This window comes from Hylobates moloch, unplaced genomic scaffold (genome assembly GCF_009828535.3).
Source record: "Hylobates moloch isolate HMO894 unplaced genomic scaffold, HMol_V3 SCAFFOLD_10, whole genome shotgun sequence".
Classification (NCBI taxonomy): domain Eukaryota; kingdom Metazoa; phylum Chordata; class Mammalia; order Primates; family Hylobatidae; genus Hylobates; species Hylobates moloch.
In genome coordinates, this window is record NW_026652285.1 from 21761408 (window position 1) to 21788806 (window position 27399).

At 43.5% G+C, this 27399-nt stretch overlaps 1 protein-coding gene across 1 annotated transcript in view; it reads right to left on the reverse strand.

Annotated features, from left to right (window-relative positions):
- KPNB1 (karyopherin subunit beta 1) overlaps positions 1-27321 on the reverse strand; it is a 35372-nt gene extending 8051 nt beyond the window's left edge. Inside the window, exons 1-17 of the mRNA XM_032163383.2 lie at positions 26955-27321; positions 26795-26853; positions 24367-24549; positions 20146-20346; positions 18544-18696; positions 16018-16077; positions 14005-14094; positions 12890-13000; positions 12008-12109; positions 9316-9540; positions 7554-7745; positions 6701-6831; positions 4216-4363; positions 3930-4001; positions 2686-2830; positions 968-1050; positions 346-453 (exon numbers count right to left, since the gene is read on the reverse strand). Coding sequence (XP_032019274.1) covers positions 346-453; positions 968-1050; positions 2686-2830; positions 3930-4001; positions 4216-4363; positions 6701-6831; positions 7554-7745; positions 9316-9540; positions 12008-12109; positions 12890-13000; positions 14005-14094; positions 16018-16077; positions 18544-18696; positions 20146-20346; positions 24367-24549; positions 26795-26853; positions 26955-26994 — 2103 coding nt within the window. The 5' untranslated portion in view covers positions 26995-27321. The remainder of the gene's footprint in view (positions 1-345; positions 454-967; positions 1051-2685; positions 2831-3929; positions 4002-4215; positions 4364-6700; positions 6832-7553; positions 7746-9315; positions 9541-12007; positions 12110-12889; positions 13001-14004; positions 14095-16017; positions 16078-18543; positions 18697-20145; positions 20347-24366; positions 24550-26794; positions 26854-26954) is intronic.
- Between the last annotated feature and the right edge of the window lie 78 nt (positions 27322-27399).

A 27399-nucleotide genomic window follows, 5' to 3' on the forward strand; every position in this document is an offset into this window, starting at 1 on the left:
TTTTTGAGACGGAGTTTGGCTCTTCTTGCCCAGGCTGGAGTGCAATGGCGCGACCTTGGCTCACTGCAACCTCCGCCTCCCAGGTACAAGCGATTATCCTGCCTCAGCCTTCCGAGTAGGTGGGATTACAAGCACCTGCCATCACGCCCAGCTAATTTTTTTTGTATTTATAGTACAGACGGGTTTCACCATGTTGTCCAAGTTGGTCTCGAACTCCTGACCTGCCTCGGCCTCCCAGAATGCTGGGATTACAGGCCACTGCGCCTGGCCTGTCGATATTTAACTATCTTTCCAACTGTTGATTTCTTCAAAGACTGGTTAATTAGATTGTGTGTAGATACTCACCCCCAAATTTTCCAGAAGCAGCTGCATCACCTCGTCACAGAAAGGTATGATGTTGGATTGCAGGGCACGGCACAAGTCTCCCACTAAGCCCACAGCTGCCAAACAAACCTGCCAAGAATCAAGGAAATAATCTTCTAACAGAAAAAGCTGTCTGCTGGGGCAAGATATTATTTTTAACTAGCTGCTGAGCTTTTATCGCTTGAACCTAGAGTTAAAGGAGAAAACATCTTCCCTCTGCCGAGATTAATTTTTCAACAACCAACATGGCAGGAAGTAAACAAAGACTATCTGAGAGAGATCACTGATAAAGTTTAAAAAAAAAAAAAAAAAAAAAAAAAAGCCTTGCTCTCCAGGATGCTAATAGCTCAACTTTATAGCTGCTCCTGCATTAGTGCTGTCCAGGCAAATAAACAGTCATCTTGTCCACCATTATCTGGTGCATCTAAAATCCTGTTTTTCATGGACTACTTCCAGTTCAAATGTTCAGGTAATGAATAAAGTAGCTTGCCTTTTAGGACAATGTAAGGAAAAACTACTTAAGCTATAAGAACCTGGTTTTGTGTGCACTACAGTGACTGTCAGATATAAATGGGAACATACTATTTCGAAAAGCATATCCTACCTGATACTCAGCATAATTTTTTAATCCAATGCCCAGGAAGGGTTTAAAGGCCTCCATGTACTTGAGGAATTCACCACCCAACACTGTAATGAAATAAGCTATTAGCCAATGACAGTGCCACGGGTTAACACAGAGGCAGGCAAAAATAACCCATCCTACCTCTCCCGAAATATACTCACTCCATTCAACAGGTTGGGTGAAATGTGCATTAGTTACCGATTCCATCATTAAGACATTAAAGGCTTGCATAAGCCAAATTTATTACTGTTGGAAGGGCCCTAATTCTTACGCCACAGAGACAATGCCCAGTCTCCACAGAATAGGGCTTTACTCTGGCTAATACAACAAAGTGGTATGGCCCTCAAGGAATGTCAAGGTTAATTTTAAATGGGCTGAACCAGCAATACTGACTCTTGTCCACCTCCTCATCTGATAATAGCATGTCCTTTCTGCAGGCCAGCTTCAAAACAGGGTCCTTAGGCAATCCCATCAAGGGCTAAACAAACCACAGCCAGGAAAAGCAGCACTGGGCTTCAGATCCAAATCAGCCACTCCAGGAGCCAAAATTAACTTCTCTGCCCTTTCAGAGGAGTGGTCACATGTTGACAGACCAGTTGGACATAGGCTGTTTATGCCAAAAATAGGTCTGGTCCTCAGGAGAGTGGTCCTCAGGTAAATGGCCTTAGCAATTTACAGGCCTTACAGGCCACCCCTGAAGAGGCATTCCAGATTCCTAAAGTGCTTTGTAATGCCCCTTCAAAGAGTCTTAAGTCAGATATGGCTTCCCCAAACCAATTTTGCAGTCAGACATGTAAAAATCAGAAAATCAATTCCTGGAACTCGCTCAATGTTTCATTTCATCCCATACCAGGCACCATGATGTGTCAATCTTAGTCCAAAGCATTACAAACCAAACCAGGTGATGCAAGTACCCGGAAAGAAAATAGAAACTTTTAGCAGGGCACAGTGGCTCACGCCTATAATCCCAGCTACTCAGAAGGCTGAGGCAGGAGAATTGCTTGAACCTGGGAGGTGGAGGCTGTGGTGAGCCAAGACTGTGCCACTGCACTCCATCCTGGGCAATAGAGCAAGTCTCAAAAAAACAAAACAAAACAAAACAAAACCAAAAAACACCTCTGCCAATCTCAGTTGCAAACTGGCTCCCCATTTAAATGGAATGACAAGGCAGTTATACAAATTTAAGTGGTGTGCACTTAAGTTCAATCTAACTTTGAAGTGACTCATGCCCCAGTAAAAGGACTATGCTTTCTGTAGTCAAAAATTCTTTTAATGCCCTGACAAGGAGGATTGCCTGGGCCCAGGAGTTTGAGACCAGCCTGAGCAATATAGTGAGACCCTATCTTCACAGACAAACAAAATTAAGCTGCGCCGCGTGGCTCACATCTATAATCCTAGCACTTTGGGCGGCTGAGGCAGGAGGATCACTTGACTCAGGAGTTCGAGACCAGTCTGGGCAACATGGCGAAACCCCGTCTCTACCAAAAATATAAAAATTAGTCGAGCATGGTGGTGTGCACCTGTTAGTCCCGGCTACTCGGGGCACTGAAGTGGAAGGATCATGTGAGCCCCGGATTTCGAGGCTGCAGTGTGCCAAGATTGTGCCACTGCACTCCAGCCTGGGTGACAATTATTTAAGGCCACTGAAATGCCTATATTCCAAAGACATTCCCTGACCAGACAGTTTTTTTTTCACCGACCTTCCACCAGTGTGCTAACTGCCATCAGGGCATCCTCTTGTACTCCCCCAGACCCAGCTGTGCTTTGGAACATCCTTAACAGGGAGGCCATAACCACATCAGAGATCTGCAAAGCATCTTGATGTTGCACTTTCCGAAGAACATTCTGTGAAATGAGTAAGAGTTCAAGATCAGTTGATTCCAAATCTCCCAATCAGAACACTATACTTTTTCTTTTTAAAATCAATTAAGTCCCTTGATATTTTTTAATTTTGGGAATGCCAAATGTACTTTTTACACAAAAACATTGACAGTACCAATCACCAGCAATACATTTTAACATTTCTCCTGTTTCTCAATTCAGAACAAACGTGAGCTGATCCTCCATTGTGCAGAAGGTCATGTCCTCTCAATTTCATTTGTCTTACTGTCTGACAAATCCCTGCTGGTAGCCTCCATAGTCCAGTCTTACTAGAACCATAGTTAAATTACTTCAGCTTTAGAGAAGGCCCTATCACCTTAGAGCTCTTATTCATAAAACAAAAAGCAACCCTTCCTATATCCTACCTATTTACAGATGACCTAGAAATAATCTTGATAAAATCAAACCAACCTGACTTCTCCCATCAAACATTCCTTCCTCACTTTTGTTTGTTTCAACTAATGTCACTGACATTAGGTCAAACAGCAAATGTTTCAAAAGATGATGGTACAAATTCAAGGCTTTTTAGCCAAGTGACACCACTTTTTAGCCAAGTGAACTACAGCTGGGAACCAAATCTGACTGAGCTAGGCTTGAATAACCTAATGAAAAACCAAGAGTTTTTTGGTTTTCAAAATCAAAAAACCAAAACCATTCAAGCTGCCAACACAAATGAGCTATATATCTGGAAGGAACCATCACATATTAAGTAGTTTCCTTCTCTACACAGTGACGTTAGTTGAAACAAACAAGAGTGAGGAAGAGAGGTCTGATGAGTGTATGTTGAATTAGGACAAGTCAAGTTGGTTTAATTTTATCAGGATTACATCTAGACCATCTGTAAATAAGTAGGATTTGAATCTTTCTAGACAGACAGGAAAGGCGGCAGGTGGGAAACTCCTCCCCCAATCGATCAACCACAGACCAAAGCCTTCTGAGAACAGCTTCTGATCCGCATCATCTATACCATTTTCGAGTTCTGTGTGTACACGAACTTGTCATACTGAGATACTAATAATTCTCTAACCTGGAGTTATTAAGAAGTCATAAGGCACCACCATACCTGGAGAGTTGCACAGAGTAAAGACTGAAGGTCATTGAACTGGATTCTATCGGATGTGCTCTGGATATGTGACTACAAAGAAAATAAGAAAACATAGTCTACATGAAAACCTTCCACTTTTGCTGGGACCATTTAATAATCTTCCCTAATACTAACATAGGAAAGTAAACAACAACAAAAAACCCATAATAAACACTAAAAAGACAGAACAGTCTGGAAAATAGACCTAGGTGTCAAAAGTACTGCCCCATTCCCACCCATAGTCAGGGGCACTCTTAGGTCTCACCTCCATCTGAAGAACCTGTTGCAGTCGTTCCATGATGACCAAAGTCGTTTTCTGGACAGCAGGATAACAATCCTTGGCACTGTTTTTCACAATTTCCATCAGAGATTCATATGCAGAACTCCTCAGGTTGTTCTGGTGTCCATCAGGTCTGTAAAGAACACAACGAAAATCTTAAAGTCTCAACTGAAAAGGACAGGGAAGAACATAGACAATGTCTTACCAAAAATAAGAACTCAGGAACCGGTATGACTGCAGACCTGGTTTGAGTTTGGAAACACGATATCCAAGAACCAAATCTTCAAGTCCTTTGAGCTAATGGCTATGTTCATTATGGTCTCCAGGCAGTTAAAATTTAGAATGGCCCTTTTTGACGAGTTAATGGGTGCAGCAAACCAACATGGCACATGGATACATATGTAACAAACCTGCACATTGTGCTCATGTACCCTAAAACCTAAAGCATAATAATAATAATAATAATAATAGAATGGCCCTTTTGGAAATGGGCTAAAATTATAGAGGAAAAAATGGTTTGAAATGGTAAAAAATCATGTGAACAATTTAACAAGTTGTCTGAAGTGCTATGAAGAAAATACTCCAATTTTCTTGGCTAGACGTGATGGCTCATGCCTATAATCCCAGCAATTTAGGAGGCTGAGGTGGGCAGATCACTTGAGGTCAGTTCGAAACCAGCCTGGTCAACATGGTGAAACCCAAACTCTACTAAAAACATAAAAATTAGCCAGGCGTGGTGGCGTGTGCTTGTAATCCCAGCTACTCAGGAGGCTGAGGCACGAGAATTCCTTGAACCTGGGAGGTGAAGGTTGCAGTGAGCCAAGACTGCACTCTAGCCTGGGCAACAAGAGCGAAACTCCGTCTCAAAAAACAAACAAACAAACAAAAAACCCCCAATTTTCTTCATTCATTTAAAAAAGATGTCCTCATACACAATCTCAAAGAGGCATGGAGATGAACTAGTTAAATGGAAGATTTCTGATGAGCACAGTGGCTCAGGCCTGTAATTCCAGCACTTTGGGAGGCCAAGGCGGGCAGATCACCTGAGGTGTCAGGAGTTTGTGACCCACCTGGCCAACATGGCGAAACCCCATCTCTACTAAAAATATAAAAATTAGCCAGGCATGTTGGTGGGCACTTTTAGTACCAGCTACTCGGGAGGCTGAAGTACGAGAATCACTTGAGCCCGGGAGGCTGCAGTGAGCCAAGATTGCACAATTGCACTCTAGCCTGGGTGTCAAGAGAAGACTGTCTCCAAAAAAAAAAAAGGCAGATTTTGTGCTCAGCTCTCTTCCTGAAGGTTTACTTTGCTCGTGACTTTAGGTATAGCTCATACAAAACATAAATCGTTAAAGGTTGTCTCCAACTTATAATCCCTTTAAACAACATTTCAAAAGCTTGTTTCTAAGTCAACTGTATTTACCCCAAGTTCTTCATCCTATATAAAAATATGGTAGTTGGCCGGGCATGGTGGCTCATGCCTATAATCCCGGCACTTTGCGGGGCCAAGGCAGGTGGATCACGAGGGTCAGGAGATCGAGGCTATCCTGCCCAACATGGTGAAACCCTGTCTCTACTAAAAATACAAAAATTAGCCAGGCATGGGGGCATGCGCCTGTAGTCCCAGCTACTCAGGAGGCTGAGGCAGGAGAATCGCTTGAGGAGGTTGCAATGAGCCAAGATTGTGCCACTGCACTCCAGCCTGGGTGACAGAGCAACACTCCGTCTCAAAAAAAATAATAATAAATAAATAAATAAATAAATAAAATAAAAATGGTAGTTACTGATTTGGTGTGGCAATCAAATTCATAATGAGTACTATCATTTCTCTTGTAACCAAATACTCCTGTTAACTGTCAATGCTGCAAAATGAAGGAACCTCTCTAGATCAATTACTCTCTACAAAGAAAGTAGAGAAATTACACGATATTCAGATTTCAGCTGTAAACTGAACAATTCTAAGGTAGGTGGAATCTGCATTTCTTCCTCCATGTTTAAACAAACCAATCAATCAATCATGGGATTCTTTTTTTTTTTTTTTTTTTTGAGACGAGTTTCACTCTTGTTGTCCAGGCTGGAGTGCAATGGCACAGTCTCAGCTCACTGCAACCTCTATCTCCCAGGTTGAAGCAATTCCCCTGCCTCAGCCTCCCGAGTAGCTAGGACTACAGGCATGCGCCAGCACAGCCGGCTAATTTTTTGTATTTTTAGTAGAGACGGGGTTTCACCATGTTGGCCAGATTGCTTTCGAACTCCTGACCTCAGGTGATCCAGCCGCCTTGGCCTCCCAAAGTGCTGGGAATATAGGCGTGAGCCACCATGCCCAGCGGGTTTCTTTTAATTCCTCTAGAGAAGGTAGAGTCTTGTCCTGTCTCACTATGCTTCTATGATTAAGCTAGATATCCTCCACACAGAAGGCAATAGAACTTGGATGCAAAGACGTCACTCATTTCTGTGAAATATCAGTTACCTGTCTGTAGTCTCTAGGAGCTTCTGAACTATGAGTTCAAATGAAGAAGATAAGCAGTAAGTAGCTGGTTCTTCCTGATCATCAGCAACGTCTGCAGCTTCATAAGCAGCTTCAGCCAGACTAGAGAAAGCCTGAAATGCAGATAGGTTCAATGTTAATCCTGAAAGAACCCCACACCTTAGGATTATCTCATTTTTCATTAAGATACTTTGGGCTGTGTCAGTGAACTCCCAACTTTTTCTGCCAAGGTCATCTCAAGACAGCATTTTACAGGTATCTTTTAAACTAACTATTTATTTATTTTATTTGTACTTTCTGTTCACCCTGTCTGATAATCTGACAACTCTCTAAGCAGCAGAGTACTTTCAACAATACCTGCCATTTCATTTGTTTCCTTTCACAGAAAGACTTTTAGCCCCATTCCTTCCTTATTTGAACTTCCTCCCCTTAACCAATTACATTAGCCTATACTGACTCAGCATGTAGGCCGCCTACCTTCCTTCCCTCTTGCTCTCTTCTCAGCAATGATACTTCTTGTAGCCAAAAACTCTCTACCTTAATCAAAACTTCTTGTCCCCAGGCAATTCAAGAAAGCAACCCAAGTCCAGATAGTTTCCCCACTGGGTTACCATGACTGTTCTAAGTGGTTCAGGAACCAGTAACCATAAGTCAACTGTTCCCACTGGCTCTTGCAGTTGGAATCTCCCCCACATTTTAACTGAATAAATTAGAAAGAAAATGCTACTCAGAAAAAGCTTTCCAGTGAGGCAGATTGATTTCTCTCCCACACCTTCTACTTTCTTGCCAGTGGCGCAGGCAAGCTCTTTTTCTCACCAGGAAGAAAATCCCTTACCCAGCACACATTTGAAGCCACTCTGGGTTCAGCACTGAGACCCTCAATCAGACACTGTAGCAGGGGAGCCAAGTAGACATCATTGATGGCAGCTTCAGGAAGCAGCTCACAAATTCTGCCTACAGTCCATGCAGCTGTATCTCGAACAACTACACTGGGGTCTTTCATTAATTCTATTAGGGTGGGCATTGCCTGAAAATATAACAGTTATTAGTAAAGCAAAACAAAGATTAAAATCCATGTTAACTACTACCCCAGAAAAAGAAATACTGATGGATGGCTTAACTCAAAAAAGTCACCAAGATACTTCTGTAATTTTACAGGACATGGTGTGAAACATCTTTCAAAATATTTGAAAATATCTTTCAAAACTCCAGTTTAGAGTTTTATATTAAGAATTTGGTGTAAATGCTTTTAGTAGTCTGCAATAAATTACTCAGAGGCCAGGCATGATGATGGCTCATGCCTGTAATCCCAGCACTCTGAGAGGCTGAGGCAGGCAGAACACTTGAGGTCAGGAGTCACTTGAGGACAGGAGTTCAAGACCAGCCGGGCCAACATGATGAAACCCGGTCTCTCTACTAAGAACATAAAAATTAGCTCGGCATGGTGGCACATAGTCCCAACTACTCAGGGGGCTGAGGCACGAGAATTGCTTGAGCTGGGGAGCTGGAGGTTGCAGTGAGCCTAGATTGCACCACTGGACTTCAGCACTCCAGCATGGGTGACAGAGTAAGACTCCATCCCCCCGCCTCCCCACCTCAAAAAAAAGAATTACTCAGATACTCAGAATTCTCAGGATGCAGCTATGATGGCATCTGGCTATATCCAGGAGACTGAAAGACTGAATTCTTTAAGCACTAAACTCAACTGTAACTCTTTTTTTTTTTTTTTTTGAGTTAAGAGTTTCGCTCTTGTTGCCCAGGCTGGAGTGCGATGGCACGACTTATAATAGCAAAACAAGCACAACATTTCCGTAAGAACATTTTCATTACATAAAGGACATTTTGTCCAAAGAATAGAATAATAATGCCATTATTAAAAATTATGGGGAATTGCCGGGCGCAGTGGCTCACGCCTGTAATCCCAGCACTTTGGGAGGCCGAGGCGGGCGGATAACGAGGTCAGGAGATCGAGACCATCCTGGCTAACATGGTGAAACCCCGTCTCTACTAAAAATACAAAAAAATTAGCCGGGTGTGGTGGCGGGCACCTGTAGTCCCAGCTACTCGGGAGGCTGAGGCAGGAGAATGGCGTGAACCCGAGGGGCAGAGCTTGCAGTGAGCCGAGATGGCGCCACTGCACTCCAGCCTGGGCGACAGCAAGACTCCGTCTCAAAAAAAAAAAAAAAATTATGGGGAATCAGTGCTAGGTGCAAAAAAAAAATTATCGGGAAATGTTTACAACATAGTATTAAATGAAGAAACAAGTTATAAAACAATCTGCACAGGAAGAGCCTGTTGCACAGACATGCACACAGGAAAAACGTTCAAGAATAAATACAGAGTTAAGAGTGGTATTTCTGGGCAATGAAATTAAAGGTGACTTTTCTCTTTTGGCTTTTTTCAAACGTCTCTGGATCATGCTGACTTATGTAATTAAAAACCTAAGGAATGTATTTTACCCTCATTAAAAGTAAACAAGTATCTAGAAATAATCTTTGTAGATGACAATTTACAGTTTTGTTTTGAAAAATAAAGATATGCTTTAAGTTTAAACAATAAATATCCTACTTTCTACTCCAAAAATCCCTCAGCTTCACCTGTATAACTAGTGGTTTGAGCTGACTGGGCTCTGGTCCTTCCAAGATACAACCAAAAGCCATCACTGCTGCATCCCGGTACCGCCAATCTGGGTTCTTGATGTGTTCTTTAATGAAGGGGAGGACATGTGGGACAATGTCATCTTCACAGCAGGTGGCCAGAAGCATGAGGCACACCCCTGCTGCTTTGCAGGGGTTCCAGTCATCGTCATCATCATTTTCGTCCTGGTGAGAGAATATGGCACTAGTTAAGATTTTGTCCAAAGAATCATTTTAACTCTAAAGGTCCTCTGACTACTCTTGAATGTCTTTAGAACTTAAACTCCAGGGAAATAAAATATAAGACCTCTGTATTTTGTCTCTTCCACAAACATTCATCACAGCATAGCCTTTGTTAAACGAGATTCAGATGGAAGAAGATTCCCTTCAGTATTACACGACAAGAATGAAAAAATTTCAACTACATCCAAAAAGAATGAATTCCACATATTTAGAACAAAATACAGAACTAGAGTGTATGCTGTATGATTCCAGTTATGTAAAGTCCAAAATCGGCCAGGCGCAGTGGCTCATGCCTGTAATCCCAGCACTTTGGGAGGCTAAGGCGGGTGGATCACCTGAGGTCAGGAGTTTGAGACCAGCCTGGCCAACATGGTGAAACCCCATCTCTACCAAAAATACAAAAATTAGCTGGGTGTGGTGGCACGTGCCTGTAGTCCCAGCTACTCAGGAGGCCAAGGCAGGAGAATTGTTTGAACCTGGAAGGCGGAGGTTGCAGTGAGCCGAGATTGTGCCACTGTGCTCCAGCCTGTGTAACACAGTGAGCCTCTGTCTCAGAAAAAAAAAAAAAACAAAAGACATAGTATTAAAAATAATAATAAATAAAGTCCAAAATCAACAAAAATTAACCTATGGAATAAAAGACCAGAAAGTGAGGGAGTTTCATGACTGGGAGGAAGACATGATTCAATCAAAAGTTCAAAAAAGAGGCGAGGTGCAGTGGCTCATGCCTGTAATCCCAGCACTTTAGGAGTCCAAGGCAGGCAGATCACTTGAGGTCAGGACTTCGAGACCAGCCTGGTAAACATGGTGAAACCTCGTTTCTACTAAAAATACAAAGACTAGCTGGGTATAGTGGCACACGCCTGTTAATCCCAGCTACTCGGGAGGCTGAGGCAAGAGAATCACATGAACCTGGGAGATGAAGGTTGTAGTGAGTCAAGACAGCCCCACTGCACTCCAGCCTGCGTGATAGAGCAAGACTCTGTACCCCCCAACCCTCAACAAAAAACCAAAAACCAAAAACACGAAAGTTCAAAGAAGAAAAGATTCCACTAATATCTCCTCTTAAGTTAGAATCCAAGGTATAGCTTCCTAATTGTGGCCATTCACACCACAGAGTAAACTTAAGGCACGTTGCCTATGCAGTTTCAGAAAATCACACAAAGAATAATTTGTTCTCAAATAGGAAAAGCACAATAAAAATATAAGAAAGTAGGCCGCGTGCAGTGGCTCACGCCTGTAATCCCAGCACTTTGGGAGGCTGAGGCAGGCGGATCACTTGAAGTCAGGAGTTCGAGACCAGCCTGGCTAACATGGCAAAACCCCGTTTCTACTGAAAATACAAAAATTAGCTGGGCGTGGTGGTGCACGCCTGTATCTCCAGCTACTGGGGAGGCTGGAGCGGGACATTGCTTCAACCCAGGAGGCAGAGGGTACACTGAGCCAAGATCATGCCATTACACTCCAGCCTGGGAGACAGAGTATGACTCCGTCTCAAAACAAAAGAAAAAACAAAAACAAAAAAACCCTGAAAGGAGAGATGAAAATTTAAGGGAACACCCAGTTCATTTTAATCCAAATACATCCCTACTTAGCTTTTGAAACTGCTATATTGAGAATCATACACATCCCTAAAAACAATTACATTCCTGTATACAAAGAAATGACGCAGTGCTCAGTTACCAGCATTGTTTCCTCAGAGTACTAGCAGCTCTTTGGTTAATACTTCACATGCACCAGAAGAACCTTCCCAAACACCGTATCAAGAAACACTGTGTTGCATAAAGTCAGGAGAACAAAAGCAACCAGGACACGCTCCTCATAAAAGAACTTCTATATTTACTCATTAGACCCCAATCTTTATGAAGTCTTGTCACTTTACTTTCATCCTGAATCTTAATAATTGAAGTTAATTATCTTAAAGGATCAGTAGAAGGGTTTCTTTCTTGGGTTGGGGTCCTTCATTAGGATCTGAATAACTCATATCCAACTTCCTTAGCATTTTAAAAACATACACCCTGTGAAATCACGAAAGTATCCTAGATATTAGAACAGATACACAAGTGGCCTAAAACCAGCACATCTTTGCTCCCAACCTTGCTTCACTGAAGCTTTGATAGAGCACCTCTCTTTTATGAGTTTGGACAACGGAGCACTCAGGAAATCAGAGCAGCATGTGGCTCATTCCTGAGCAAGACACATCTGAGATGTTAAGACTCAGTTCTCCTTCACAAAGAAGTCAGAGCCCAGGGGATCTTATAGATCCAGCTTAGCTGTTCCTGAGTCATCAACAACAGAACATCAAATAGTTGATGGGTTGCGAAGTTCCTTCCATGGAAACTGTTCCACAAACAGTTTACTGTTAGTAAGGTTTCACAGCTTACCTACCTATATTTGGAAGGTAACTCACCTGTTTAGTTAGTGTCTGTGTGAGGATTGGAACCAGATACTGTAGTGCTCCCTTGGCATAAAACTTGCTGGTGTGCTCAGGGGGCCGTCCTTGTTCTGCTGCCTGAGGAGAAACAAAGCAAATTCTAGACAAAAGCAACCAAACTCTGTATACTAAAGGCATACAATGACAGCTGACCAGGGGTCTCTTAACAGAAACATACAGGAACAAATGGTAACATACAATGTGATCTTGGAAAGTGCTAACTTTTTGGTCTACTTCAGTGAGAATCTTTTAGGCCATATACTATAGGTCCAAGGCAACATTAAGTATAACTTTTTTTCGTAAGTTCAATTCATATGGACAACCTGATATTTCAGTGTTCCTTGGATCAACACACACGCCCAGTTTGCCTAAAGATGCCAAAAAAAAACTTATTCTTGTCCTGAAATACAGTGTGTAAAGACCAAGCTAGAAACAAAACGTGAATTCAAAGATCCCAAGTAGAGAACTCCCCCTTCTCCTCCATATCTGACTCTTTCACCAGAGCTAGTAAAGTATCAATTATACATCCCAGGCTTGCATCAGGACTTCCAAAAGGAAATAATTCAGCATCAGGTATCACCTTGGTAAACTGCGACAGCCTGCTGCCCCCTTGTGTTCACTGTGATAATACCACTATTTACAATCAATCATGCCTGACTGCTTGGCAAAAACGTGAGAGCCCTCATTACTGATGTGCCTCCTTCATGAAGGGCTCTGGCTAGCAGAAAAATCAAAATCTCTGCCAATGGAGATACCCTCTAAACCCAGACAGAATAAAGTTCCCCTAGAAGGGGAGTATCATCCACAAATGAGATATGTCCCAAAGCCTATTCAGAATAATAGTTCTCCCCAGCTCACCTCTGAAGCCTCAATGGCCAAATCCATTTCCTCATCACAGACATTGGACCAGAATTCTATCCCTTGTAGAGCCACCTCATCAATGTCACTTTTCATTGCTTCGATTGTGATCTTAAGAAGAAAAACACCCCAGGCCCCAAATAAGTACTGATTCAAGTGAGTCCCCGCTCCAACCCAGCTTTAACCACAGACATGCAAATTTCAGAAATGTAACTTATAAAAAGCAAGCTAGGCTTGAAAGAAAAGATAGAAAAAGAAAGATTTTCTTTCTTTGTTTCTTTTTTTTTTTTTTTTTTTTTTTTGGTGATGGGGTCTCACTCTGTCACCCAGGCTGGAGTACAGTAGCACAATCTCAGCTCACTGCAACCTCCACCTCCCGGGCTCAAACAACCTCCACCTCCCGGGCTCCCACCCCAGCCTCCTGCGTAGGTGGGACCACAGGTGCATGCCACCTCACCTGGCTTATTTTTGTGTATTTTGTAGAGGCGGGTTTCACCATATTGCCTAGGCTGGTCTCAAACTCCTGGACTCAAGTGATCTGTCAGTCTCAGCCTCCCAAAGTGCTGGGATTACAGGCGTGAGCCACCATGCCTAGCCTCAGATTTTCAAAATGCAGGTTTTTTTTTTCTTTTTGAGACAGAGTCTCGCTTTGTGGCCCAGATTCGAGTGTAATGGCGTGATCTTGGCTCACTGCACCCTCCGCCTCCTGGGTTCAAGCGATTCTCCAGCCTCAGCCTCCAGAGTAGCTGGGATTACAGGTGCGTGCCACCACGTTCAGCTAATTTTTGTGTTTTCAGTAGAGACGGGGTTTCACCATATTGCCAGGCTGGTCTCGAACTCCTGACCTCAGGTGATCCGCCCGCCTCAGCCTCCCAAAGTGCTGGGATTACAGGCGTTAGCCACCGGGCCGGGCCTCAAAATGAAGGTCTTTTACCCACACAAAGTTAGCACCAGTTTTCTTGGCACACCACTGATGAGCTTAAACCTAACAGTCTCAAGGAATTTCCTTGATTCCATAATATTAAGTAAAATATTACAGAATTGGCAAAATAGCAACTAAGGATGATGGGCTCTGTAATTAGCTATAAGCTCAAATCACATAAAAAAATACTTACTGCAAAAAGAGCAGGACCCATATATGTCTCCATGTACTGATAATATAAGGACATTATCTTCACCAGATTCTGTAAAGCAGCCACTCGTACCTTTTATGAAGAGCAGATCAGATAGTTTACGAAAATAACAATGCAATCTGACAAAGTTAGATTCACTCAAATGGGCCAATAATCCTAAGGATTAATTGAGGTAAATATGGGATATGTTATCATTTCCCTAAAATTCATTCTCTCCCTTCAATTCCCTCATTATCCGTTCCTTTATTTTCCCATTTCGTCTCTCTTTTTTGGGGAAGGGACAGAATTTTGCTCTTGTTGCCCAGGCTGGAGTGCAGTGGCATGATCTTGGCTCACTGCAACCTCTGCCTCCCAGATTCAAGCAATTCTCGTGCCTCAGCCTTCCAAGTAGCTGGGACTACAGGTGCCTACCATCATACCCAGCTAATTTTTTGTATTTTTAGTAGAGACGGGGTTTTGCTATGTTGACCAGGCTCATCTCGAACTCCTGAGCTCAGACAATCCATTCACCTCAGCCACCTAAAGTGCTAGGATTAAAGGTGTGAGCCACTGCGCCAGGCCATTTCTCTCTCTCTCTTTTTTTTTTTTTGAGACATTCTTCTTGCTCTGTTGCCCTGGTGCAAGTATAGTGGCCATGATCACGGCTCACTGCAGCCTCAACCACCAGGCTCAAGTAATCCTCCCACTTCAGCCTCCCACGTACCTAGGACTACAGGCTCGCCCCATCACGCACAGCTAATCTTTGTGGACGTGGAGTTTTGCCATGTTGCCCAGACTGGTCTCCAACTCCTGGGCTCAAGTGATCCTCTGGCCTCTGCCTCCCAAAGTGCTGGGATTATAGGCGTGAGCCACCACACCCAGTCCTTTTTTTTTTTTTTGAGATGGAGTATTCCAGGCTGGAGTGCAGTGGTGTGATCTCAGCTCACTGCAACCTCCGTCTCCCGGGTTCAAGCGATTCTCCCGCCTCAGCCTCCTGAGTAGCTGGGATTACAGACATGCGCCTGTAAAGTGTTGGGATTACAGGCGTAAGCCACCGCGGCTGGCCTCAGTCCTTTTTTTTTTTTTTTTTGCATTAAAGGTGCGTGTGGAACCCATGGTAGGGCTAAATTCACTAATACTATTCAGACTGAAGATGTTACTTCTATCTTCTTGAAGGGTCAGGTTTTGGGTATAGCAATAGCAAAGCTGCTTTAATGGCTACAGGGGAAAACAATCACTTGAATAGCCTATGGCAATAAAGTAGCAAAGCTGATCAAAAACCTTTTCTCCCTTAGTTTGTGTATATATATTTTTTAGTAGAAATGGCCTGAATAACCTATGGCAATGAAGTAGCGAAGCTGATCGAAAACCTTTTCTCCCTTAACTGTTTATTTGTGTATACATATTTTTTAGTAGAGATGGTGTCACCATGTTGCCCAGGTTGGTCTCCAACTCCTGACCTCAGTGATCCTCCTGCTTTGGCCTCCCAAATTGCTGGGATTATAGTGAGCCACCACACTGGCCCCTTAAACCTTTTTTAAGAGGATGGCAACCTCCGTTACAATTCTTCCCTCTTCTCCAATGTTTTTATTAATTATCATTATTACTTTTTGAGATGGAGTCTGTTTGCACTGGCATGATCTCGGCTCACTGCAACCTCTGCCTCCCAGGTTCAAGCGATTCTTGTACCTCAGCCTCCCCAGCAGCTGGGACTACAGGCACGTGCCACCACACCCAGCTAATTTTTTTGTATTTTTAGTAGAGACAGGGTTTCACCACGTTGGCCAGACAGGTATGAAACTCCTAACCTCAGGTGAACTGCCTGCCATGGCCTCCCTAAGTGCTGGGATTACAGGTGTGAGCCACCATGCCCAGCCAGAATATTAATTATTAGTAACAATATTAATCAAACCTTATTGCTCAAGTCAACTGATTCCCAGTATTTTAAACTTATATTAGATTTGACATTTCCTAGGAAAGATGCGAGACAGATTTTTCATATAACCTAACACTTACCCTCGTATCTGGACACTGTGTGGCTTCACAGACCACCTGCATAATAAAGTGCCTTTCAGACTGTAGGAGGAATAAAAATAAAGAGAATTAGGAGAGCATAACCTGTACATAGGAAGATTTCCAGACTCCCTCCACAAGGAAAACCTCTCGCTCCCTCAGGGCCCCACACAGCCCTGCCTGGTACAATCAAGCCACTCTCCCTTGAGATGGTACAGCACTATAAAGGCTATAAAGAGTTTACCTTCGGTGTCTGCTATGTGACTTGCCCTCCAATGAGGTCCCTAATCTTTTAATCTCCAAAATGACCCCTCACTAACAAAGACTTCAGGGAGGAAACAGAAAAATGTAGGTCACAAGGTTTAAATAAAAATGGTTGGTTAAAAGATAAAAATTTACATGTAGGAAAATCAATTTCCTTATAGCTAAAATAAGAGAATTCAAAATATCTGCTTTATTTCAGAGACCAAATTTGTTTTCTGAGGTAGCAAATTCACATCAAATGTGGTGAGAAAACGGAGAATGAGCTTTATGTGCTACCCTCCTAAATCTTCCAAAATCTATTAAACAAAAATCCAGTTTTCTAATCACTTAGAATTGCCATTTGCTCTGGGGTTTCAGACCTTTCCAAAGTCAAGAAATGGTAAAAAGCCAGCTAAAGTGTCAACAAACATACATACAGAAATACTTTCAGACCATGACCCCGGCAATTTTACTTGTCGGTATTTACCCAAAAGGACTGAAAGCAGAGTCTCAAAGATACACATGCATGCCCATGTTCATAGCAGCATTACCCACAACAGCCAAAACGTGGGCACAAACCAAATGGCCATGGACGGACGACTAGATAAACAAAACGTGGCATATACATGTAATGGAATATTAATCACCCTTAAAAAGCAAATTTTGACAAATGCTACGCCTTAGATCAATCTCGAGGACATCATACTAAGTAAAACAAACCAGTCGCAAAAAGACAAATATTATATGATTCCACTTACGTAAGGTATTTCGTTAGAGTAGTAAAATACATAGAAACTGAAAGTAAAATGGTGGTTACCAGTGGCTGAGAAAAGGGGAAATGAGGAGTTGTTGTTCAGTATGTACAGTTTCAATTTTGCAAGATGAAAAAGTTCTGGAGATTGTTTCCACAGCAATGTGAATCTACTTAACTATACATTTAAAAATGATTTAAGATGGTAAATTTTATGTTATTCATTGCATTTTCAGCCAAAATGTTTACATATATGTTATACATACACATACATATACATATATACATATATATATGTTTTGGAGACAGAGTCTTGCACTGTTGCCCAGGCTGAAGTACAGTGCTGAAATCTTGAGCCTTGAACTCCCAGGCTCAAGTGATCCTCCCACCTCAGCTTCCTAAGTAGCTGGGATTACAGGCATGTGCCAGAGCACCTGCCTATATATCCTTTTTCTTAAAAACACCTTCCTAAGGTAGTATGAAACACACCAATTGCTATAATTTTTATTTATTTCATTTTTCATTCTTTTTTTTCCATTATAAGCCCTGTAAACACAAGAGCTCACAAAACTGGTTAACAACTCAGTTGTTCCTCTCCACAGAAATCTTTTTTTTAGAGACAGGGTTTTGTTATGTTGTGCAGGCTAGTCTCAAACTCCTGACTTCAAGTGATCCTCTTGCCTTGGTGGCCCAAAGTGTTGGGATTACTGGATGTGAGCCCCAGCACCCGGCCTCCACAAAATCTTTAGTACAAGGCAAAAGATTCACACAATCTTAAAAGAAATCAAAGTATACCAAAGTATATAGTACATACCATAATTTCTTTCCTTTTCTTTTTTTTTTTTCTTTTTTTTGAGACAGTCTCGCTCTGTCGCCCAGGCTGGAATACAGTGGTGCAATCTCGGCTCATTGCAACCTCTGCCTCCCAGGTTCAAGTGATTCTCCTGCCTCAGCCTCCTGAGTAGCTGGGATTACAGGTGCACGCCACCAAACCCGGCTAATTTTTTTGTATTTTTAGTAGAGACGGGGTTTCACCATGTTCATCAGGCTGGTCTCAAACTCCTGACCTGATGATCCACCCGCCTCAGCCTCCCAAAGTGCTAGGATTACAGGCTTGAGCCACAGCGCCCAGCCTATTCCTTTCTTTTTTTTTAAGGGACGATATCTGATTTTGTTGCCCAGGCTGGCCTTGAACAACTGGCCTCAAGCAATCCTCCCGCCTCAGCCTCTGAAGTAGCTGGAGTACAAGTATGCACCACCACGCCCTATAATTTTAAAAAACCCAACAACATTCCACACTTTGGACTGCAAAAGGAAAAACCTAAGCTTAGAAACACTTTATTTCCAAAAGCACGATGAGAAACGGCAAACACTCCATGGGGATATCTCATACAACACGAACTCAACTAAACTACAAACAAATACTTTTAAGTAGGTGGTACTTTCTAAATCACAAACTTAAGAAAACAAAACAAAAAACTTTCATTTAACTTTCATCCCTGTCTGAATCTACACCTTATTGTCAAAAAACTTACCTCTTTATCAAAGTTTGCTTTGGTGAACTCCAATGAGTTCAGGAGTGCATTAGTAGCAGCTAGCTTCACATTATTACTAGGCTCTTCTTTCCTCATCCCCTGGATTATGGCAGTCAGAATCTCATTGGATTTATCTTGTAGCTGCTCTGGGTCCTGTAACAAGCAGAGAAGTGCAATGAACATACAGTCAGCCCTCTGCAGCCATGGGTTCCACATCTGTGGATTCAAGCAATTATGGATTGAAAATATTTAGAGGAAAAAAAATGGATGGTTGCATTTGTACTGCACCAAAAGGTGCATGTATACCTTTTTTTCTTGTCGTCATTCCCTTAATACAGTATACCAACTATTAATATAGCATTTACATTGAATTAGGTATTGTAAGTATTCTAGAGATGATTTAAAGTGTATGGGAGGATCTGCATAGGTCATATGCAAATACTACACCATTTTATGTAACACACTTGAACATCTGAGGATTTTGGTACCTGAGGAGGGTGCTGGAATCAATCCCCTCCAGCTAACTGCCATAAGGAGCTCACGACTAATCAGCAGTCCTTTTTCTGTTCTTAAGAGACAGGGTCTATACTGCCCAGACTGAAGTGCAGTGGCTATTCACAGGCACTACCACAGTGCACTGCACCCTCAAATTCCTGGGTTCAAGTGATCCTCCCACCTCAGCTTCCCAAGCAGCTGGGACTACAGGTGTAAGCTACTGTGCCTGGCTTAATCGGCAGTCCTTTTAACTGTAAAGTTCACTCAAGAAAGTATCATGACTTGGTGATCTTTCCCCACCCATTTCCATTTGGGAGTAGCACTGCAAACCACCTGCAAAATAATCTCATGGTACTGGCAGTCCAAAACTGAACAAAAGCAAGTCAAACTCATCAACTTCATCTTTGACTTCTTAGCATAATGACTCTGGGTATGAGGTAATATTAGCTTTCTTCCTCGCTTCTGTGCAAATGGAGATGGCAGTCTGTTGGTGTTTTCCAGGCCATCTATACTCTAAAGTAAAGCTTCAGGATATTTAAGGGCCAAGGCCAAGGATCAACACCTGGGCACATCTAGGGAGTCTAAGTCCGGGTCAAGTGCTGTGGGCTCCTTTGCTTCATAAAGTCTATATATTAAAATACACACCAAGGGTGGTAACCTCATCAGGAACAACAGTGCTGGGAGGGCTACACCTAATACTGTGTCTCCAGTGGCTAAACCAACTACATCGAATGTTGGCAAAACTTTCCATAATGTAGTAAAAGAAAATGCGCCACAACATTCATGGTACATTCAGGATCTTAAGAAAAAGGATTGGGTCAGGGATGCTCCAAATGAGAATATCCTCATTTTGTAAGTCTAGAATCTAAGACTCTTCAGACACAGACTTCTGTTTTCAGTTTGTGATCCTCAAGTTTCTTTACTTTAGGCCATGATTAGCAATGTGAAGACAGAGGCCTAAGGGAAATAAATCAGTCTCACTTTCAAAACACTGTGCAATTTAGCTTGGCTTTCTTCGTGATTCAGTAAGGTAATACTAATATCATTCATGTCACAGCTAGAGGCAATCAGAGGTATATAAACCAGATACATTAGGCAAGCACTTACTATATCTTGGCAAATATAACCGATGGCTTCCAATGTCGACTCCTTCATGTGCTCTGTGCTGTTGGGGTTTGTGACATTGGCCACCAGCTGAGGAATGAGTTCTGGCCACTGGTTTACTGGGATCTCTGCACAAGCAATACCAGCCACACACTGTGAGGCAGAACTAGGCCGGTAAGTTTCTGTGCCCAACGTCTGCAAAACCTGCACCAAAAAAGACAAAAGATACAAATTTCTAACACTATTTGACCACGTTTTGCTCACCACCATACTTATATTAGTGTCTCTGAATTCTTTTTTTTTTTCCTTCTTAAGACAGGGTCTCACTCTGTTGCCCAGACTGGAGGGCAGTGGCACGATCACAGCTCACTGCAGCCTCAATCTCTATGGTGCAATCTATCCTCCCGCCTCAGGCTCCTGAGTACCTGAACTACAGGGGTGGATATGCTGACACGCCCAGCTATCTTTTGTTGAGACAGGGCATCACCATATTGCCCAGGCTCAAAAAAAAAAAAGGAACATACAAGGCCTCAGTCAGTTGTCCAGGGTGGAGTGCAGTAGCAAAACGATAGTGCAGCGGCACAACGATATTGCAGCCTCGACCTCCCAAGCCTCCCCGAGTAGCTTAGACTACAAGCACATGCCATCACACCCAGCTAACTTTTTTGGACTTTTTGTAGAGATAGGGGTCTCCCTATGTTGCCCAGGCTGGTCTCAAATTCCTGGCCTCCCAAAGTGCTAGGATTATAGGTGTGGACCACTGTGACCAGGCAGCTGTCTCAGAATTCTTTTTTTTTTTTTTTTGAGACAAAGTCTCGCTCGTGTCCCCCAGGCTGGAGCATGATGGTGCGATCTCGGCTCACTGCAACCTCTGCCTTCCAGGTTCAAGTGATTCTCCTGCCTTAGCTCCCCCCAGCAAGTAGCTGGGATTACAGGTGCCTTCCACCATGCCCGGCTAGTTTTTGTATTTTTAGTAGAGGTGGGGTTTCACCATGTTGGCCAGGACAGTCTCGAACTCCTGACCTCAGGTGATCCACTTGCCTCGGCCTACCAAAGTACTGGGATGACAGGCGTGAGCCACCGTGCCTGGCCTCAGAATTCTTATCTATAATACGGAGAAGTAGAAAAGGCTGTCAGAAAAAGCCAGCCTCAGTAGCAACATCAGCATAATCAACACTGCCCTAGAACCTAGAAACAAAACCAGTCATCCCACCTCACTTCAACCTTCAACATGAGGTGGGAAACCAGAAGTTACAATCGGAGGTAGCAGTAAATGGCAAAGGAGCGAGATGGGGACAAAACTCATCTTCCAGGCTCATTGTTGCCATTAATAAGGAAAGGATGGTTCACAACCTCGTTTTGTGGACAGACATGGACACTAGAATGAAGCTAGTTCTGGGGCATTCAGGTGGGTCTTATTCACAGTAGATCACTGTCTAATCTGATCCAAGGAGATCTCACTCATGAGACGTGGGCTGAAACAAAACTTTTTCCTTCTAATCATTGACAACCCAGCACTCTGGGTGACTTACATAGAAAGGCCTTGGTCAAGTAACAACATCACTAAATACAAAAACAAAGTTGCTGATGTTAATAACACCTATGAACTAATCTTTATATAACTTCCAATCTGAAAGGATTTGTTCTGTTTGCCCAAGAATCAAAGAACTGTTCTCTCTACCACTGACAGATACCAAAATCTAGCCAGATGTCAAAACAAGATCCACTTGTCATTAAACATGTCTCGCTTGACATGGTAACCACACCACCATTTATGTAAAGAGTAAAGGCGCAGGTATGATAAAAGACGAAGCCACAACTGACCTAGGGTTAATTATTACCGTGATCAGCTAATTCAGTCAATGAACTCACTAAGAATCACTAGTCCACTCAAAGGCAAACAGTTAACGTTCTGGCATGAACACAGGACAAAGAATAGCTGCCAGATATTCAGGCCAGCTCTGCTGACTGGGTCGGATCACTTAGTATCCTGCTTTGCGGCTAGAACCAATAATGAACTCCTCCTTTCCTTCTTATATGGTATATCACCATCCCCGGCCCCCACCCCCATCAGCTCTACCCAACTGCAAACAGTTCTGATTGATGTTAAATGAAAGGCTTTGCTCTCAAGGACTAGCAGAGCTAAAATGGACAAAAACTGTATGTCAAAGACATGAGGGAATGAGGGGGAAAAACAAGGTGAATTGTCCAGAATGTCAGGGGCTGAATGGGTATTATCAACCCAAGTCCAGGGTGCCTTCACACCATACTACATCGTCTCCTAGTACATATGTGGAGTGCACTGAATCCCATTCTACCTTTACCTTTTTCCTTTAGACTGCTTTCTGAAGACTCCATATTACTTGAGGTGATTTAGAAACTACAGATGTCCACCTCCTGAGTACTAAAAGTTTTCTGTTTAAACTAGAGGTAATCTTAATAGTAATATTCAATTATCAGAAAAGAGAAACTAGCTCTCAATTGTGCCCCAATATCCAGATTTCAAAAAAGATCAACAGTGAAATTTAGTATTAATTATCAGTTGTGTTATGAAAGGGAAAAAGGCCGAGGTAACTGCTAGCTTTTTTTTCATGCCAGAGGGCTTAACCATGCCTATATAAATTATCTAATTTTTTTTTTTTTTTTAAGAAATGGAGTGTCACTCTGTCACCCAGGCTGGAGTGCAATGCGCAATCTTGGCTCACCACAATCTCTGCCTCCCAGGTTCAAGCAATTCTCCTGCCTAAGCCTCCCGAGTAGCTGGGACTACAGGTATCCACCGCCACAGCCAGCTAATTTTTGTATTTTTAGTAGAGACAGGGTTTCGCCATGTTGGCCAGGCTGGTCTCGAACTCCTGACCTCAGGTGATCCACCCACCACGGCCTCTCAAAGTGCTGGGATGACAGGCATGAGCCACTGCGCCCAGCCATTATTGTCTAATTTTTTTTTTTAAAAGGATGGTGTTAAGAGTGATGTGCCAAAAAAGAAGCCAATTACAATTCCAATTACATCTTATCCCATTTACTAGTGTGTAATTTAAGGAAGATGAGAAACTGAATGGGCACTATCAGTATCGAGATTTCCAGTGATAGAATATACTTCCATTGATGTCACTTAGCTGAGGGAGAAGGAATTAAAATGTTGTTATTACACAAGCAGACCCAACATGAATAGAAACAGCTCTACATATTCCAAAAAGATTTGAAACCAAGTTAGATTTAATAACCTGGCTCCTTATCATGGGTATGCAAGATTGGTGACAGAAGGAGGTACACAACCAGATAGAGAAGTGATTGCCTTACAGGGCACTACTTTACCTAATGCTGATATCTAGAACCAGGAAATAGCAAGTATGATGTGCATAACCATGTCTCGCACAAGTACATATGTAGGAATTCCCCACTAGTTTCCACTCAGATACCAAGGACAAAATGATGACTGCACAGATATTTAACTCACTTCTCTTTGTGCCTTACCCACGTAAGACAGATCACTAAAGAACTTAATTTAAAAACAACAACAGCCAGGAGAGGTGGCTCACGCCTGTAATCCCAGCACTTTGGGAAGCCAAGGCAGGCAGATCACCTGAGGTCAGGAGTTCAAGACCAGCCTGGACAACATGGTGAAACCCCGCCTCTACTGAAAGCACAAAAATTAGCTGGGCATGGTGGTGGGTGCCTGTAATCCCAGCTACTTGGGAGGCTGAGGCAGAGAATTGCTTGAACCTGGGAGGCAGAGGCTGCAGTGAGCTGAGATCATGCCATTGCACTCCAGCCTGGGCAACAGAGCAAGACTGTCTCCAAAAAAAAAAAAAAAAAAAAAAAAAAATTCCCTGAGCTGTACTCCAGAAGTACCAAATCGGAATTTCTGGAGAGCTTGGAAATACGTATTAACAAATTCCCTAATTTTTATACAAATTTAGCACCAATTTCTACACTACTCCCATTAGCCAAACAGATTTTACAAATTACAGCACATAATTAAAGTTTCCCAAACGGCTGCAGCCTGCCTCAGTCATCTAAAAAGAATTCCAATCCATCAATGGGAATGGACAAGCTGCGTTGAGAAAGATTTAAGACAAAGACAATTTTTATCTTTAGGTGAAGTTCAGGTCCCAGAAACCTATCACACTGTCAGCTCTATCCCATGCAAATAGCAAAAGATCTGAGAAAGCGATTTCTTGTTCTCTGGGCAATATAACCAAACAGATAAGCGTTACTCACATAGTTCTTGACTTCTCGTCGAGCATTAGCATCAATAGCAAGCCACCTCTGCTGATATTGTGCCTTGATATCTGGATCTTTAGATGTCAAAGAGTTCTTGATTTGTAGACCAGCTGCAACTCTGGCAACCTGACTGTTTCCTGGATTTGCCAGCACTCTGGACAGTTCCACAAGGAAAGTGGGCTGTTAAGGGAAGATAAATCTGTAAATAAAAATATCTTAGGAATTTCCAGAACTCAGGATAATTTATAGAGCACTGAACCACCAGAGGAGGAGAACTAATGTCTAATTTTTTTTTGATATATCATAAGCATCTCAGGAAACCACAAAATATTTACTTCACTGACTTCTATAAAAATGTTACTTAGTATAACAGGAAGTCTTCCACTTTTCTCATGGAGCCTAGCACTTAATGAGGAATTACAGATTTTCCTATCAAAATCATTCTTAGTGCCCAAATTGTCATGTTAGACCCCCTGAATTGCAAGGTTTCAGAGTATGGTAGTAGTAGTCAGTCTTCTATGTATACTGAGGTGTCCCAAGAACTTTTAATAATGTCTGGTACTCAATGTTTGTTGAACGAATACCTGTTATGATGGGGGGCAGAAAATAAAACTGTTTATCTACATTTCAAAAACCTTGGTCCCAAAAGAATGATCCAACTTTCCATCTCATGGCAGCAGCAGGGTAGCTTTTCATCCCATGGAAGGAGGTGATCTTTTATGAGAGGGGGAAATACAGATAAGCCTAAAACAAACTTAACGAGCCTCATCCTCTGTTTTATTTGTGGGCACTCAGCAAAAAGGAAACAATGAAAAAAGCGGATTTATAAGGAAAAGTGATAAGATATTTAGAAACAGGGAAAAAGTGAAGAAAAAATCTTCAGGCAAGCTGTTCAAGCAAAATAACTTTGTATCTAATGATCAACAATTACTTGCTCCTATACATTTGGACTTTAGTTGAGGAATACAGTGGATCCCTGAAAAGCATGTCCTTTTGTAACCTTTTGTAATCCACAGGCCTCAAAAACTACTTCCTTTGTTTAAAAATTTAGCACACACACCCCTCTCTCCGCCAAAAAAACCCGTGCCCAAACAGCAAAGTTAGCAGGAAAAGCCAAAAGCAGACACATTTTTCTTAGTGCTAACAAGTTCTGCAATCACAGCAGAAGATAATTCTTAAAAGTTTTATTAATTATGTACCACTAAAGAATGTTAAGAATGTTAGGAATAAGATAAAAAGCTTCTTGCAAAATTTGCAAAAGCAGAAACAGGAATAATACCCTAAATGGAATTATCAGCCTATACTAGTGGAAAAAACTCTTCTGGGAAAGGATAAACAGGTTAGTTGTAAATATTGGCACATATGAAGAACAACAACAAAAAAATCATTCAAAGGCAGTCTGTATAAAATAAGCCTTGTCACTTTGTTGATGTTGACATTTTGCCTATATAACACAAAAGAACACATATCGTTACAGTGTTATTTAGACTTAATTCCTGTTACCTTTCTCAAAGATGTCAAGCATCATCCAATCCTTCCCTCTGACCCCATCCCCCAACAGGAGATGGACACCAAAGAGAAACTTAACTGGCATCTAGGCTGTTTCAACCAATCCATCCCACATTTTTATACAAAGGACCAGTCTCTAGCGGAGTTAGCTTCATTTTCTCCGGACCCCTTAAATTTTAAACCATGAAAAACGAGGAACTTTCCCCTGTGATTTCATCAGCAAACAGGCCCCATCTCAAAGATGAGCCTCAGTCTGTTTTCTGGGTGCAGATCCCTAGTGATTAGGTCTCTACTCATCCAGGTCAGAAGGAAAGAAAAAAAAAAGAAAGAAAGAAAAAGAAAAAACCCCTAGAGAGGAATAACCGGGCAGAAGAGGGAAAAATATTAGTGGAAATGGGTTAAGAGGCAGTCGGGTGCCAGGCCTGGCCAGGAGCACGGACCAAGGTAGCTAGGAAAGGGCAGAGCTCTAGGAAATAGGTGGGGAGAGCCACAGGGGCCAAGGGACAGGAAGGAGAAGCCGGCTGGGGTCAGACAGGGCGGGCGGCCGGGCCCAGAGCTTCCACATGGCCCCTAGGCCCGACTCCCCCACCCCCACCCCTGATGAACACGCAGCGCCGCGCAACCTAACTTCCCTTCCCTCCCTCTTTCTCCCTCCCACTGCACCGCCGCCCTCAGGCCGCGCGACGATTGGGCGGCAGGCAGCCCGGCGCGCCCCGCCATTGGCCAGTCGCGGGGCCCGGGGCGGGACACACCCACCGGCTTCCCGATGGCGGGGTTAGGTTGGACCGGGTTGGGGGGGAGGGGGACGGGATGGGGCGGGGTAGGTTCCCGAGGCCTGGGCCTCCGGGAGGGCGGGAAGGCCCCGCACGCAGGGGATGGGGACGCGGCGGGATGGGCGCGGCGGGGTAGCACGCACCAGGTTCTCCACGGCCGCACGCTCCAGGAACTTCTGCGCCGCTTCCAGCTCCAGCCGATCTATGGGGAGGAAAGTGGGAGACGGAGCGGGGTCAGAGGGGCCGGGCCTCCCCTCCCCCACCCGAATCACCTCAGCCCAACCCCCGGTTCCTGCGTCCTACCAGGAGACACGGTCTTCTCGAGGATGGTGATCAGCTCCATGGCGGAGGTGGCGGCGGCGGCGACTCCTCCTAAGACGACGGCCCGGCCTTTCGGGCGGCGGCTCGAACTGGGGATGGGGGTTGGGGGTCGGGTGGGAAGGGAGGGTGGGGTGGGGGGCGGGGGTCACCACAAGCCCATTCACCGGCTCTTTCTGGGTAGTCGCTCCGGCTCCCCTTCCTCTCCTCTTCCCTTACTTCCTCCCTCCAAATGGGCTGCTGGCGGCGGGGGAGGGACCCCGGGGGCAGCTCAGAGCGCGCTGGTGCTCGGGAGGCGGAGGGAGAAAGAAGGAAGGGAGGCGGTGAGTGAGAGGCGGCGCGCAGGGAGGGAGCAAGGGAGGGAGGAAGGCGGAGGGATATTCGGGCCGGACCTCTCCGCGGAGGCGCCGCGCTCCACGGCGATTGGCCG